This window comes from Geotrypetes seraphini, chromosome 1 (genome assembly GCF_902459505.1).
Source record: "Geotrypetes seraphini chromosome 1, aGeoSer1.1, whole genome shotgun sequence".
In the NCBI taxonomy this organism is placed as follows: domain Eukaryota; kingdom Metazoa; phylum Chordata; class Amphibia; order Gymnophiona; family Dermophiidae; genus Geotrypetes; species Geotrypetes seraphini.
Genome location: NC_047084.1, coordinates 117,343,116 through 117,355,368, shown reverse-complemented (window position 1 = coordinate 117,355,368; position 12,253 = coordinate 117,343,116). Strand labels below are relative to the sequence as shown.

The 12,253-nt window shown below is 44.6% G+C and overlaps 1 protein-coding gene across 1 annotated transcript in view; it reads right to left on the bottom strand.

The window, feature by feature from the left end:
• LOC117352678 (B-cell differentiation antigen CD72-like) overlaps positions 1-12,253 on the bottom strand; it is a 76,305-nt gene that overhangs the window by 60,677 nt on the left and 3,375 nt on the right. The window contains exon 3 of the mRNA XM_033929255.1: positions 3,369-3,467. Coding sequence (XP_033785146.1) covers positions 3,369-3,467 — 99 coding nt within the window. The remainder of the gene's footprint in view (positions 1-3,368; positions 3,468-12,253) is intronic.

Sequence of the window (12,253 nt, the reverse complement as noted above, 5' to 3'; positions counted from 1 at the left end):
GCTTTATAGCCCGTTACATTAACGGGTGCTAGAATATATATATGTGTGTGTGTCTGTCTTTATTTCTTTCTCTCTCTGTCTCCTCTGTATTTCTGTCTTTCTTTTGGCTGTACACCACCACCCCTTGCATGCTCCCCCTGTTCATTCTCCCTTCCAGCAGCAGCCCTTCTCCCTTTGTTTTACCTCCCCCCTGTCCATCAGCACCTCTTCCTGCTCCCCCTGTCCAGCAGTAGGCCTCCCTTCCTTCCCCCCCTCCCCCCCAAGCAGTCTGCAATAGTTACATTTCTGCTGGCATCTTTGTCTTGGGGGTGGCTCCTCCCTGGCACTTTCAGCATCGGCTTCTCCACCCGGACTCTGGTCACGCGCCGCGCCCCGCCTCTTAGCTACCCAGAAGTACCGGGCTTCACTCGCCTGCTCCCGAAGAGTAGCCCGTGACGTCACAGAAGAGAGGGACAGAATGCAAGCGCATGCGCCCCTCACGGAAGGGAAGAACTCGAGCCCTCCATGTCGTCATCGTCGTCACCAAGGAATTCGCCAATCGAGGAGCACCCGATATAGCGCTAGACTTCACGGCTGGGGAGCTGAAGCGAGGCCCGTAAGTGGGATCAGTGAATCCCGGCTTGAGGAGTCGATCCTGTGAAGGCAGGGCTATGGGGCCTGGGTGCAGCGGGGAAGGGGGGTCTTGCCTGGCCGGGGCCAGCCGAATCCCCTGCTCTCCTAAGTGGCGGCCCCTCACGCCGCGCCATCTAGAGCATGCGCACTCGTGCCGCCACATCCCGACAGAAAAGGGATCAGGGAACACGCGGCGCGAGTGCGCATGTGCGCTTAGCTTTTTATTATTATAGATTATTAACATATTGGATTGTTTATGTATGTAAAATGTTGATTAGATTATTTCAATGAGTTATTACGCAGTTTTAGGGTAACAATGTATAATATTTCTTGTATTAAAGTATTTTTTGTATTTATTATGTAGTGCTCCCTGTTGGAACCCTTGAGAAACCTGTTTAGGCGAAACGGGTCCCATCGGGCATACAATTGTTGGGGCAAGCAAATTATACAATAATAAAGGATAAGTGAATAATGATTCATCAGTTGTTGATTGTTTCTATGAAATTTGGACAATGAAAAGAATTCCTTTTATTGACTGGATAAGAATTTTATAATCTGTGATTTAACCCTATCGAATGAGGTCACTTTGCTTTGTGGATTTTTCCAATTAACCTCACTTTCTATCTTCTACACTTCATTACCTTTTTTGGAGCACCCTGGACGGCGGACGGCGAATCTCCAGTTGTGCAGGGCAGCCGCAATCTCTTCGGCATCCGGCCTGCCCCCCGCACTGCTTGACTGAGCAGCTGACGTCAGTTCTCATGAGTTCTGCGAGAGCTGATGTCAGCCATTCAGCGGGCGATGCAGGGACAGGCCGGATGCCGAAGAGATCACGGCTGGCCTGCACCACTGGAGATTCGCTGTCCACTATCCAGGGGGCTCCTAAAAAGGTACCAGGGGGGGGGATGATTTTAAAAGGCAGGGGAGGTACTGGAAGATAAGCCGTGGCTAATACCATAGGGTGGCTTATCTTACGGTTTTTAAACATAGGCCGCCCTTTTCTGTGGCCTATGCAGAGGGGCGAAATGTTTTTATGTGTTTACTAATGTTTAAGCCCGTTACATTAACGGGTGCTAGAATAGATGTGTAGACTTTTAGCACAATGGGTCGCTGAGGCATTTCTTTCTTTCTTACTTTGTTTTTTATCTCTCTCCCTGCCCCCCTTTCTTTCTGTCTCTGTCCCCCTGTGTGTCTCTGTCTCTTCCCTGGCCCCCTGTCTTACTGTCTCTCTCCCTGGCTGTCTGTCAGTCTTTCTTTGTATCTGTATCTTCTCCCTTCACGAGTGTGGGGCAGTTGTAGGCGCGCATGCGCACTCCTTCCAGCCACGGACATACGGAACACGCAGGTAGGAGTGCGCATGCGCCGCTTAGGGTTTAATTATCTAGTCATTAAGCCCGTTGCATTAACGGGTGCTAGAATATATGTCTGTCTGTCTCCCTGCCGCTGACTCTCTCTCTTTCCCTGGCCCCCTTTCTCTGTCTTTCTGTCCCTCTCCCTGCCCCTGTGTCTTTCTTTCTATCTGTCTCCCTCCCTCTCGCTGTCTGTCTGTCATTTTTCCCCATTTCCCTGTGCAGCAGCATTTCCATCCCACTTCCCTATGCAGCAGCAATAGAATTTCCCTCCTACCTCCCCTGCCTTTCCTGTGCAGAAGCAGCAGCGGTATTTCCCTTCCCCTCCAAGTCCCTGTGTAGCAGTAGCAGCATTTTCCCCCACCCCCCTTTCTCTTCTCTTACCGCAATCTGGCCTGCTCCGTTCGGCCCCTCCCCCTTCTTTTACTGCCGTTGTCCTGCTCGATCTGGCCTGCTCCTGACCCTCCCATCATCGACAAACCTCCGGGCTCCAGCCGTGTAGGCAGCACTTTAAACATGCTGCTTCGCAGCCTTCTACTGCCGATTTCCTCTCCCGCGTCTGTCTCCGATGATGTCATCAGAGACGCGGCAGAGGAAATCGGCAGTAGAAGGGCGCGAAGCAGCGTGTTTATAGTGCTGCCTACGCCACTGGAGCCGGGAGGTTTGTGGAGGGTCAACGGGCAGAGCGGAGCTGCTCTCCACCACTCAGTTGCTACCACTGGAATACAAACAGGGCTGCAAGTGTGGGGCAGATGTAGTCGCGCATGCGCACTTCTTCAGGCCACGGACATACGGTACACGTAAGTAGAAGTGCGCATGCGCGGCTTAGGATTTTATTATAGAGATATATTTCTTTAATAGTGTTCTCTGAGGAAGGCTTTTCCTTTACGTCAAAACAGGGATTCTTGTTGGGTCCACCATTTCAATTAAAGACTTTAACACCGCCTCTGCTTTTTCTTGACTGACTGTACTCTAAGATGAGGTGTTCTTCTGTCTTTCTACTAGCCATAGAGTACCACAACAATCAGAACTGATATTCAGAGTTACAACAGAGCTGCCAGCAGGAGATTCAGGATTGGCTCCCAGACTACCCTGCCCCACCCATTGCTCTGCTTCTGCCGCAGTCGATTGGTGGCCAAAGGCAAAAGGAGTTACCTCCCTGTGCCACAGCAGAAGAAAAGGCCTTCTTCGGCAGGAGGGTAGGAGGCAGGTCTGCCACTATCTAGTTTCATGCTGTTGAATATTGACAGACATCTCAGCATGGGTTACAAGGCAACAGCCTCTCCTTCCTGGTTAAACATCAGTGACTGTTGTCCCCAATGTGAAATGTGTAAGAATTAATTTTTACTGTTTAACATTGTTCTTAACTAACTGATGTACACAAAAGACAGGGAGTTTGTTACTCACATTTTAGGCCTAGTGTTATGCCTATGACCAGCAGGCAGAGACAGACCACTAGTAGGACGAGTGCAACATGTGGTGTCCAGAGCCTGAGGGCTGAAAGTCCTGAAAAGCAAAGGCAAGAGAGGAGATTCAGGAGAATCAATTAGACTTTATTATTTCTTGAAGATAGGTGGATGTAGGAAGGCCACAAAATTCAAATTTCTGACCAACTGACTTTTCCGCCAAAATTCAAATTGGTGGACTGCCCTATCAGGTCGGTGAAGTCAAATTGCAGACTTCAGAGTAGAGAATGACACGGTGAATTCGGGGACAAGGCCATTCACTGCCCCGTGGAGCAGTGAATGGTAGCATGGGGCGGTGAACAAGTAGTGAACGCGTGGTGAACGAGCCTTTGATCCGGCAGCCCACTCTCTCCCACTGGCCTTCCATGCATCTCCCTCCCTCCATTTCCCTTACCTTTTCTTCTTGAAACTGGCGATTTCTATAAGGCTATGAGCTGTATTACAGCCGGAGCCTTGAAGTCGCGTCGCATTACCTGCTGGAAAAAGTCTCCTCTGACGCAACTTCCTGTTTCCGGTTGTATCGGAGGAGATTTTTCTAGCAGGCAACCCGACGTGACTTGAAGGTAAGGGAAAAGGATGGAGGGAGGGCAATGCACGGCTGGCCAGCGGGAGGGAGCTTCTGGACCGCGTGAAGGGTGCTGGGGGTGGGGGGATGGAGAGGAGAAGACACTGAGGACGGGGCCGGGGCGGTGAAAGAGACAGTGGGGACGGTGACGGGGCAGTGAAGGGGACGGCAGAGACAGGGACGGGGCGGTGCAAGGACCAGCGGGGACGGGGCGGTGCAGAGGATGGTGGTCCGGGGATGGGACGGTGACGGGGACAGAATTTTTCCCCGTGTCATTCTCTACTTCAGAACTTATCCTGGCTGAAATATCGGTTTCTACCTGACAAGACACAGCGAGACCCGGAAACCTGCAACATGAACAATTTGGAGTCCAGATAAAGAAAACAGTGCCAAATTACAAATCAGTTAACGAACAATATACATCTAAAGAAGCCCAAACCTCAAACCCAACATTTTACATTACATTAGAGATTTCTATTCCGCCATTACCTAGTAACATAGTAACATAGTAGATGACGGCAGATAACGACCCGAATGGTCCATCCAGTCTGCCCAACCTGATTCAATTTAAATTTTTTAATTTTTTCTTCTTAGCTTTACCCGGTACTGTGCTTGGGTTCCAACTGCCAAAATCTCTGTTAAGACTTACTCCAGCCCATCTACACCCTCCCAACCATTGAAGCCCTCCTCTGCCCATCCTCCTCCAAACGGCCATACACAGACACAGACCGTACCTTGCGGTCCAAGGCGGATTACAAAAGAGTTATAGAAGGTGGGTTCCAAAAGAAGATCTCTGGACATTTCCAGAGCGAGTAAAGAAAAGATCAGGTTGTTTCGAGGGGTTAGGAAGAAGATGGGAGGAAGGAAGGTACTCGTAGTGTTAACAGCAGCCATCTCCTCATCTTTCCACACAAGTCAGACATTAGCCCACCAAGCAGTCATTGACAAAGCTGCACTGTTTTTCCACACAGATAAGATGTGCTGTATCGCCAAGCCCATAAATATGTCTAGGGCAGTGGTCTCAAACTTGTGGCCCGGGGGCCACATGCGGCCCACCATGTACTATTTTGAGGCCTTCGGTATGTTTATCATAATCACAAAAGTAAAATGAAACAGTTTCTTGATCATATGTCTCTTTAGCTATAAATTACAATATTATTATTAAGACTTAGCTAAAAGGAAAGATTTATAAACTATAAAGAGTTTTACCTCATGCAAAATTGTCATTTCTTTAATAAGACATTAACTATTTTTTCTGAGGCCCTCCAAGTTCCTACAAATCCAAAATGTGGCCCCGCAAAGGGTTTGAGTTTGAGACCACTGGTCTAGGGTTACCAGACATCCAGATTTACCCAAACATATCCTCTTTTTAAAGGACTGTTCAGGCATCTGGACTGCTTTTCAAAACCCTGGCACTTTGTCCAGGTTTTGAAAAGCTTCCAGCTCGGGACCACATTGGGAGGGCATCTGGACATGCGCGAATGCAATGCGGTGATATTACACACATGTGCGCACGCGTGTGACATCAGCATGTGCAGATGCCTTCCCAACATGGCTCTGATCATGAGAAGAGGTTGGGGAGGGGCTGAGGTGGAATGGGGCGTGACTTGGGCAGGGCCTGGGGCAGGGCCTTGGGTCCAGAATTTACGATTATAAAATCTGGTAACCCTAAGTATATCAAACAATCTTACTCTGCTTTTTATACACATTAAGAATGACAAAGTTGCTGAACATAAAATATTAGTACACAAAAAACTCCAAAGAAAAACTGCCAAAGCAACTTAAAAGAGGCAGTAAAAGTCAATGGGTTCCAAGAGAGGACTCCGGGGATAACCACTCGTGGAAACAATAAAAACTCAATAACTCATTAAATAAAAAATTAAGATAATAAAGATTTTTTGTGAAACGGGGTATCCTCAGTGTGGGGGGTCCACGAACGGAGGAAAAACCTCCAGCGCAGAAAACAACTAGGTTAGGGCAGCAAACCCCCCTACCAGCACACCATCATCAGATACCTCACGTGTGCATAACTACAGTGAGAATAAAGGTGAACAATGAGTGATAAATAATTTAATTGTCACACGAGTGAAATCACATGGAAAACACTCTGAGAACCTCCCAGCCAACTCCCAAAATGAACTTGAACTTAAACTTAGCTTGAAGGTTAAAGGCTGCTTCCTCTTTAGATGTAACAACAGGCACAATGGAACAGGAATCCAAGAAATCACCACAATTGAAGATCCCCTCTGGCCGGGTTCAACCAAGCCCGGTTTCGGTAACACAGCGTCCCTTCATCAGGAACCCATTGAAAATGAAAAGCAATAGTCACACATTAAATCCAACAAGCCGGCTGGGAGGAGGGCGGAGCTAATGGAGAGCAGCGCAACAAGAGCTGAGCAGGAAAGACGTCATGAGAGATGAGCACCAATCACAAGCAGACAGGAACTAAATGATAATATTCCACTCTATACTATCGTTAAGTCCATGTGGGTGTACTGCACATAAATGAAAAATCCAAAATTGTTCCCTTATTTGGATGTGATACATTTTGTCCCCTCTGAAATCCCCGGATAGTTGTTCCAAAACAAACCAAGTTAGATCATAAAACATAAAAATCTTCATTATCTTAATTTTTATTTAATGAGTTATTGAGTTTATTTTATTATTATTAGTTTATTAGGATTTTTATATACCGCCTATCAAGGTTATCTAAGCGGTTTTACAATCAGGTACTCAAGCATTTTCCCTCTCTGTCCCGGTGGGCTCACAATTTATCTAACGCACCTGGGGCTACGGAGGACTGAGTGACTTGCCCAGGGTCACAAGGAGTAGCGCGGGGTTTGAACCCACAACCCCAGGGTGCTGAGGCTGTAGCTTCAACCACTGCGCCACACACTCCTCCTCTGAGTGTTTATTGTTTCCACAAGTGGTTATCCCCAGAGTCCGCTCTTGGAACCCATTGACTTTTACTGCCTCTTTTTTTTTTTGCGTCTTTTAAGAACATAAAATATTAATCAAATGGGTTACAGGATCCGAGGCAACATGGTATTACTAAAGGTAAATTGTGCCAGACAAATCTGATTGATTTTTTTGATTGGGTGACTGGAGAATTGGATCAAGGGCATATGCTAGACATAATTTACTTAGATTTCAGCAAAGCTTTTTTTTTTTTTTTTTTTAAGTTTTTTATTGATTTTTTCACATATCAACAAGTGTTATAAATTTTCCATACATTTATCTTAACAATACACTTGATATCTCTATAATGTATTTTATATAAACCATATTTTATATTATTTTTTTTATGAATTTATATAACATATATATTGTAATGATTTTATCAATTATTATTTAATTATAAACCCTTTTCTCTCCCTTTATCACATTAATTTCCCATAGGACTATCATTCATTCATTATGATATATTTTTTATAATGTATAATAAAGAGAATAAATTATTTACCCCTTCCCTCCCTCCCTTCTTTAACCATTATCTTATTATGGGAAAAAATTAAAATCAGTCATTGCAAAAATCTGTTAATGGTCCCCAAATTTTCTTGAACTTATCCATATATCCTTTTTGTGTTGCAAATGTACGCTCCATCTTATATATATGGCAAACTGAGTTCCACCAAAAATTATAGTTTAATCTGTCATAATTTTTCCAATAGGAAACTCTTGAACAAACTTGACGGGCTGAAGTTAGGACCCAAACTGGTGAACTGGATTAGAAATTGGTTGATGGACAGATGCCAGAGGGTGGTGGTTAATAGAATTCGCTTGGAGGAGGAAAAGGTGAGTAGTGGAGTCTCTCAGGGTTCAGTGCTGGGGCCAATACTGTTCAATATGTTTGTGAGCAACATTGCCAAAGGGTTAGAAGGAAAAGTTTGCATTTTTGCGGATGATACCAAGATTTGTAACAGAGTAGACACCGAAGAGGGAGTGGAAAATATGAAAAAGGATCTACAAAAGTTAGAAGAATGGTCTAATTTCTGGCAACTAAAATTCAGTGCAAAGAAGTGCAGAGTAATGCATTTGGGGATTAGAAATCGGAAGGAGCCATATGTGCTGGGAGGTGGAGGCTGATATGCACAGATGGGGAGAGGGACCTTGGGGTGATAGTGTCTGAAGATCTAAAGGTGAAGAAATAGTGTGACATAGCAGTGGCTCTAGCCAGAAGGATGCTAGGCTGTATAGAGAGAGGTGTGACCAGTAGAAGAAAGAAGATGTTGATGCCCCTGTACAGGGTCGATGGTGAGGCCCCTGTACTGTCGATGGTGAGGCCCCACTTGGAGTATTGTGTTTAATTTTGAAGACCGTATCTGGCGAAGTACATAAAAAGGCTTGAAGCGATCAAGAGGAAGGCGATGAAAATGGTAGGAGGTTTGCGCCAGAAGATGTATGAGGAGAGACTGGAAGCCCTGAATATGTATATCCTAGAGGAAAGGAGGGACAGGGGAGATATGATTCAGACGTTGAAATACTTGAAAGGTATTAATGTAGAACAAAATCTATTCAAGAGAAAGTAAAATGGTAAACCAGAGGGCATAATCTGAGGTCAAGGGGTAGTAGATTCAAGAGTAATGTTAGGAAATACTTCTTTACGGAGAGGGTGGTTGATGCGTGGAGGTGGTGGAGAAGAAAATGGTGACTGAGTTCAAACAAGCGTGGGTTGAACACAGAGGATCTAGAATCAGAAAATAATGGGTGTACATTGAAGGAATTAAGGCCAGGACTGGGCAGACATGCACGGCCTGTGTCCCGTATAGGGACATTCAGTTGAGGACGGGCTGGGGAGGGCTTCGATGGCTAGGATGGTTAAGATGGGCTGGAGTGAGCTTTGATGGAGACTCCAGTAAATGGAACCTAAGCAGGGCTCTGGATTTCTGGCCCAGAAATATCTAAGAAAAAGGACCATTTAAACTAATAATTAATTTATGGAGCATGTATGGTTGGGCAGACTGGATGGACCACTCAGGGCTTCATCTGCCATCATTTCATTTCATTTATAAGAAAGTCCAAAATATCCTGAACCCTTTTCCAGAATAATTCCCAGGTTGTCTGCAGATTAATGCCTACACTTAAATCACAGTTAAATTTGCAATAAAATATTTGTGCCGTGCTCAGACCTGCAACCAAAACGTGCTTAATGAATAGTGAATAGAACACAATTTACTGAGTACGTTTTACTTGCGGGTCTGAGCACGGCACAAATATTTTATTGAAAATTTAACTGTGATTTAAGTGTAGGCATTATGGGGGTCTCTTACTAAGGTGCACTAGCTGATTTAGCACACCTTAGTAAAAGACTTCCAGGTATTCAACATTTGACTCCCAGTGATTGAGTAAGTTGAGGATCAATGCACCCATACAAAATATGATATAGACCAACATACACCTGACCCTCCTTCAGATATCTGGGCAACTTTATAAAGAATTTCTAAGGCATGATGCGTAACCTAAAAAAGCAACAGAAGCAGACCAAGTAGGTCTGCAAACACCAACCCATGCAGCCTTGTCAAACTCTCATCCAAATCATGTTTACACACACACTGTGCAACGCAGGAAGTGATGTAACTATGGGTGAAGAGGAAGGAAGAAGTTTCACTCTTCCAGCTTTTGAAGGCTCTCTGAGGAAGCCAACGGTGAAACGCGTTAGAGCCCGCTGGAGTGAGACCACTTCCTAACCACCCGTGCAAGCTAAGTTTCAGTTTATTTAATGAAAACGTTAAAGTTTTTTTTTGCTTATATTATATACATTTTTGACACCAGTTATGTCTACTTCACAAGTTTTTCACAGAAATTCTTTCTACCAACAGAGATGATGCAATGATAGAGCATTGAAACACTTATAGGGGTTTATCCCCAGTTAGTGTTTTCACCAGCTTTGTTCAAGGTCCTGAGCACCTCTTTGGTTGAAAGTCTTTTCTTTTTATTTATATACAAGAAGTTCTCCTTTGTTTCGTTTATTTGTTAGATTTATTTTGTAGCCTTTTCACCCATCCCACCTTCCTTTGCTTTCTCCAACCCCATGCTGGCACTGTGGTATAAACTAAACAAACAAAAAAGACTTTTCCTCTCTCTGTTAGGTCCTAACTCACACTCACTGTCTGAGTAACACCAGCTCTGGTAGGATACACATTTCAAATCTGACATATTGTAATCACAAAATAGAAAATAAAATTATTTTCTCTACCTTTTCTTGTCTGGTAATTTTATTCAAATCATGTTGGTCCCAGGCTCTAGTTTCTCTTTGTCTTCTGTTTACTTGCTCACAAGGGTCTGCTGCCCATTTGACATTTTCTTCTTTCTCTATGCTCACACTCCATCTGCCATCTCTGTACCTTCCCTTCCACTGCCATATCCAACATTTCTTTCCCACTCTCTCTCTCTCTCTCTCTCTCCCCCTCCTGCCTTGTGCCCTGGGTCAAACCTCTCTATTTCCCTCCATGCAGCATCTCTCCATTCTTTCTCTCCATTATCATGTGCAACATTTCTTTCTCTCTCCCCATGCATCATCTCTCCCTGCCCTCCATCCTATATCCAACATTTCTCCCTCTCTCTTCTCCATGCATGTCTCCCTCCCTTCCACCTTATGCAGGTTTCCCCCTCACCCCTTTCTACCTCTTTGTTGTATCTCTTCCTTCCTCTCCACCCCATGTTCATCAATTCTTCCTGTCTCTCCCATGTGCAGCAACTTTCTATCCCTCCCTTCCATCCCCCTGAGCGGCAACTTTCCATCCTTCCCATCCCCATGAGCAGCATCTTTCCATCCCTCCCTCCCATCCTCTTGTACAGCAGTTTTCCATCCCTCCTATCCCCCTGTGCAGCAGTTTTCCATCTCTCCTATCCCCCTGTGCAGCAGTTTTCCATCCCTCCTATCCCCCTGTGCAGCACCTCCTGACCAATCCTCCCCCTCTCCCCATCGTGAGATCCGACATACCTTCGGGCCTCCAGCTGGCAGAGACAAAACTGTAAATAGGACATTAATCTCAATTAATAGCAATCTCGAAGCTGGGACTTTAGATTTTTGGAAATCAATATGGGGCCAAATAAATAGTTTATTGGAAAATCCGGTGGCCCTATCATATGATACTATTTTATTTGGCATGTCAATGAGGGCAAAGAGTCAAATATCCTGGAGTCGCCATTCAACAAATTACTTTTAATTGGAAGAATTGGAGTAGATTAAACTTTAATTTCTGGTGGAATTCTTTATGTCATATATATAAGATGGAAAGAATATTAGCCCTACAGAAAGGACATTTTAATAAATTCAAAGATGTTTGGGGACCATTAACAGATTATTATAATGAGTAAATAACACTTTTCCCTTAATTACATAATTGTAACTGAGAAGGTGGGGGTGGGGGAGTTTCTGATCTTATATTAAGTGCTTGGATTAGTAGAAAATAATATATTAGAATATATTAGAAGTCGCACGACTATGGTGGTATAGAAGAATAAAGTTATTATTATTATTGTATGATATACATGATTACATATGATATGGTAAGGGTGGGAAGGGGGATAAATTTCATTAAGTTAAGATGATTGTATTAGAAATTCAAGTGATGTTTGTAAGTTTGTAAGTTCAAAGGTTATTTCTGTTTACACTTGTTGTAAGCTGTAAAAATGAATAAAGAATTATAAAAAAAACAAACAAACTGTAAATAGGCTGCTTGTGGCCTGTCCCGCCTGGGCTTCCCTCTGCCGCATCACCAGTGAAGTTATCAGTGATGTGGCAGAGGAAGGCCCTGGCGGGGTAGGCCACATGCAGACTATTCAAAGTGCTGCCGCTGATGCTGGTTTAGGAGGCCCAGAGTTATGTCAGATCTTACCGGGGAAAGTTGGGGTTTGATCAATGAATCAGCGAGTCTGAAGTTTTGGAGAACGAATCGATTTGAATCGATTCACCAAAGTGAATCAGTGAATCAGTTCGAATAGGGCAGCACTACTGCAAACCATTCAAGCAACCACTGAAAATAATGCTTAGCTCCCAACTGACATTCCCCATGCAAATCTTCAAAAGTCTTAAAACGAGTCCCCTGAAACAACTGAGTAACAAACCACACTCCCTTATCCTGCCAATCTGACCGATTAAGGACTCGCTCTTGAATCCTGTGACAATTCTGGCCCTAGATCCCAATCTGTCACCTGTAAATCCAGAGCAACAGTGCTTCCCAAAGGGAGAAAATTCTCCACCCACACATGTTCAGAGCTTGCAGAAGCCAGGGCTGTCTATCCCCAGATGAAACCAG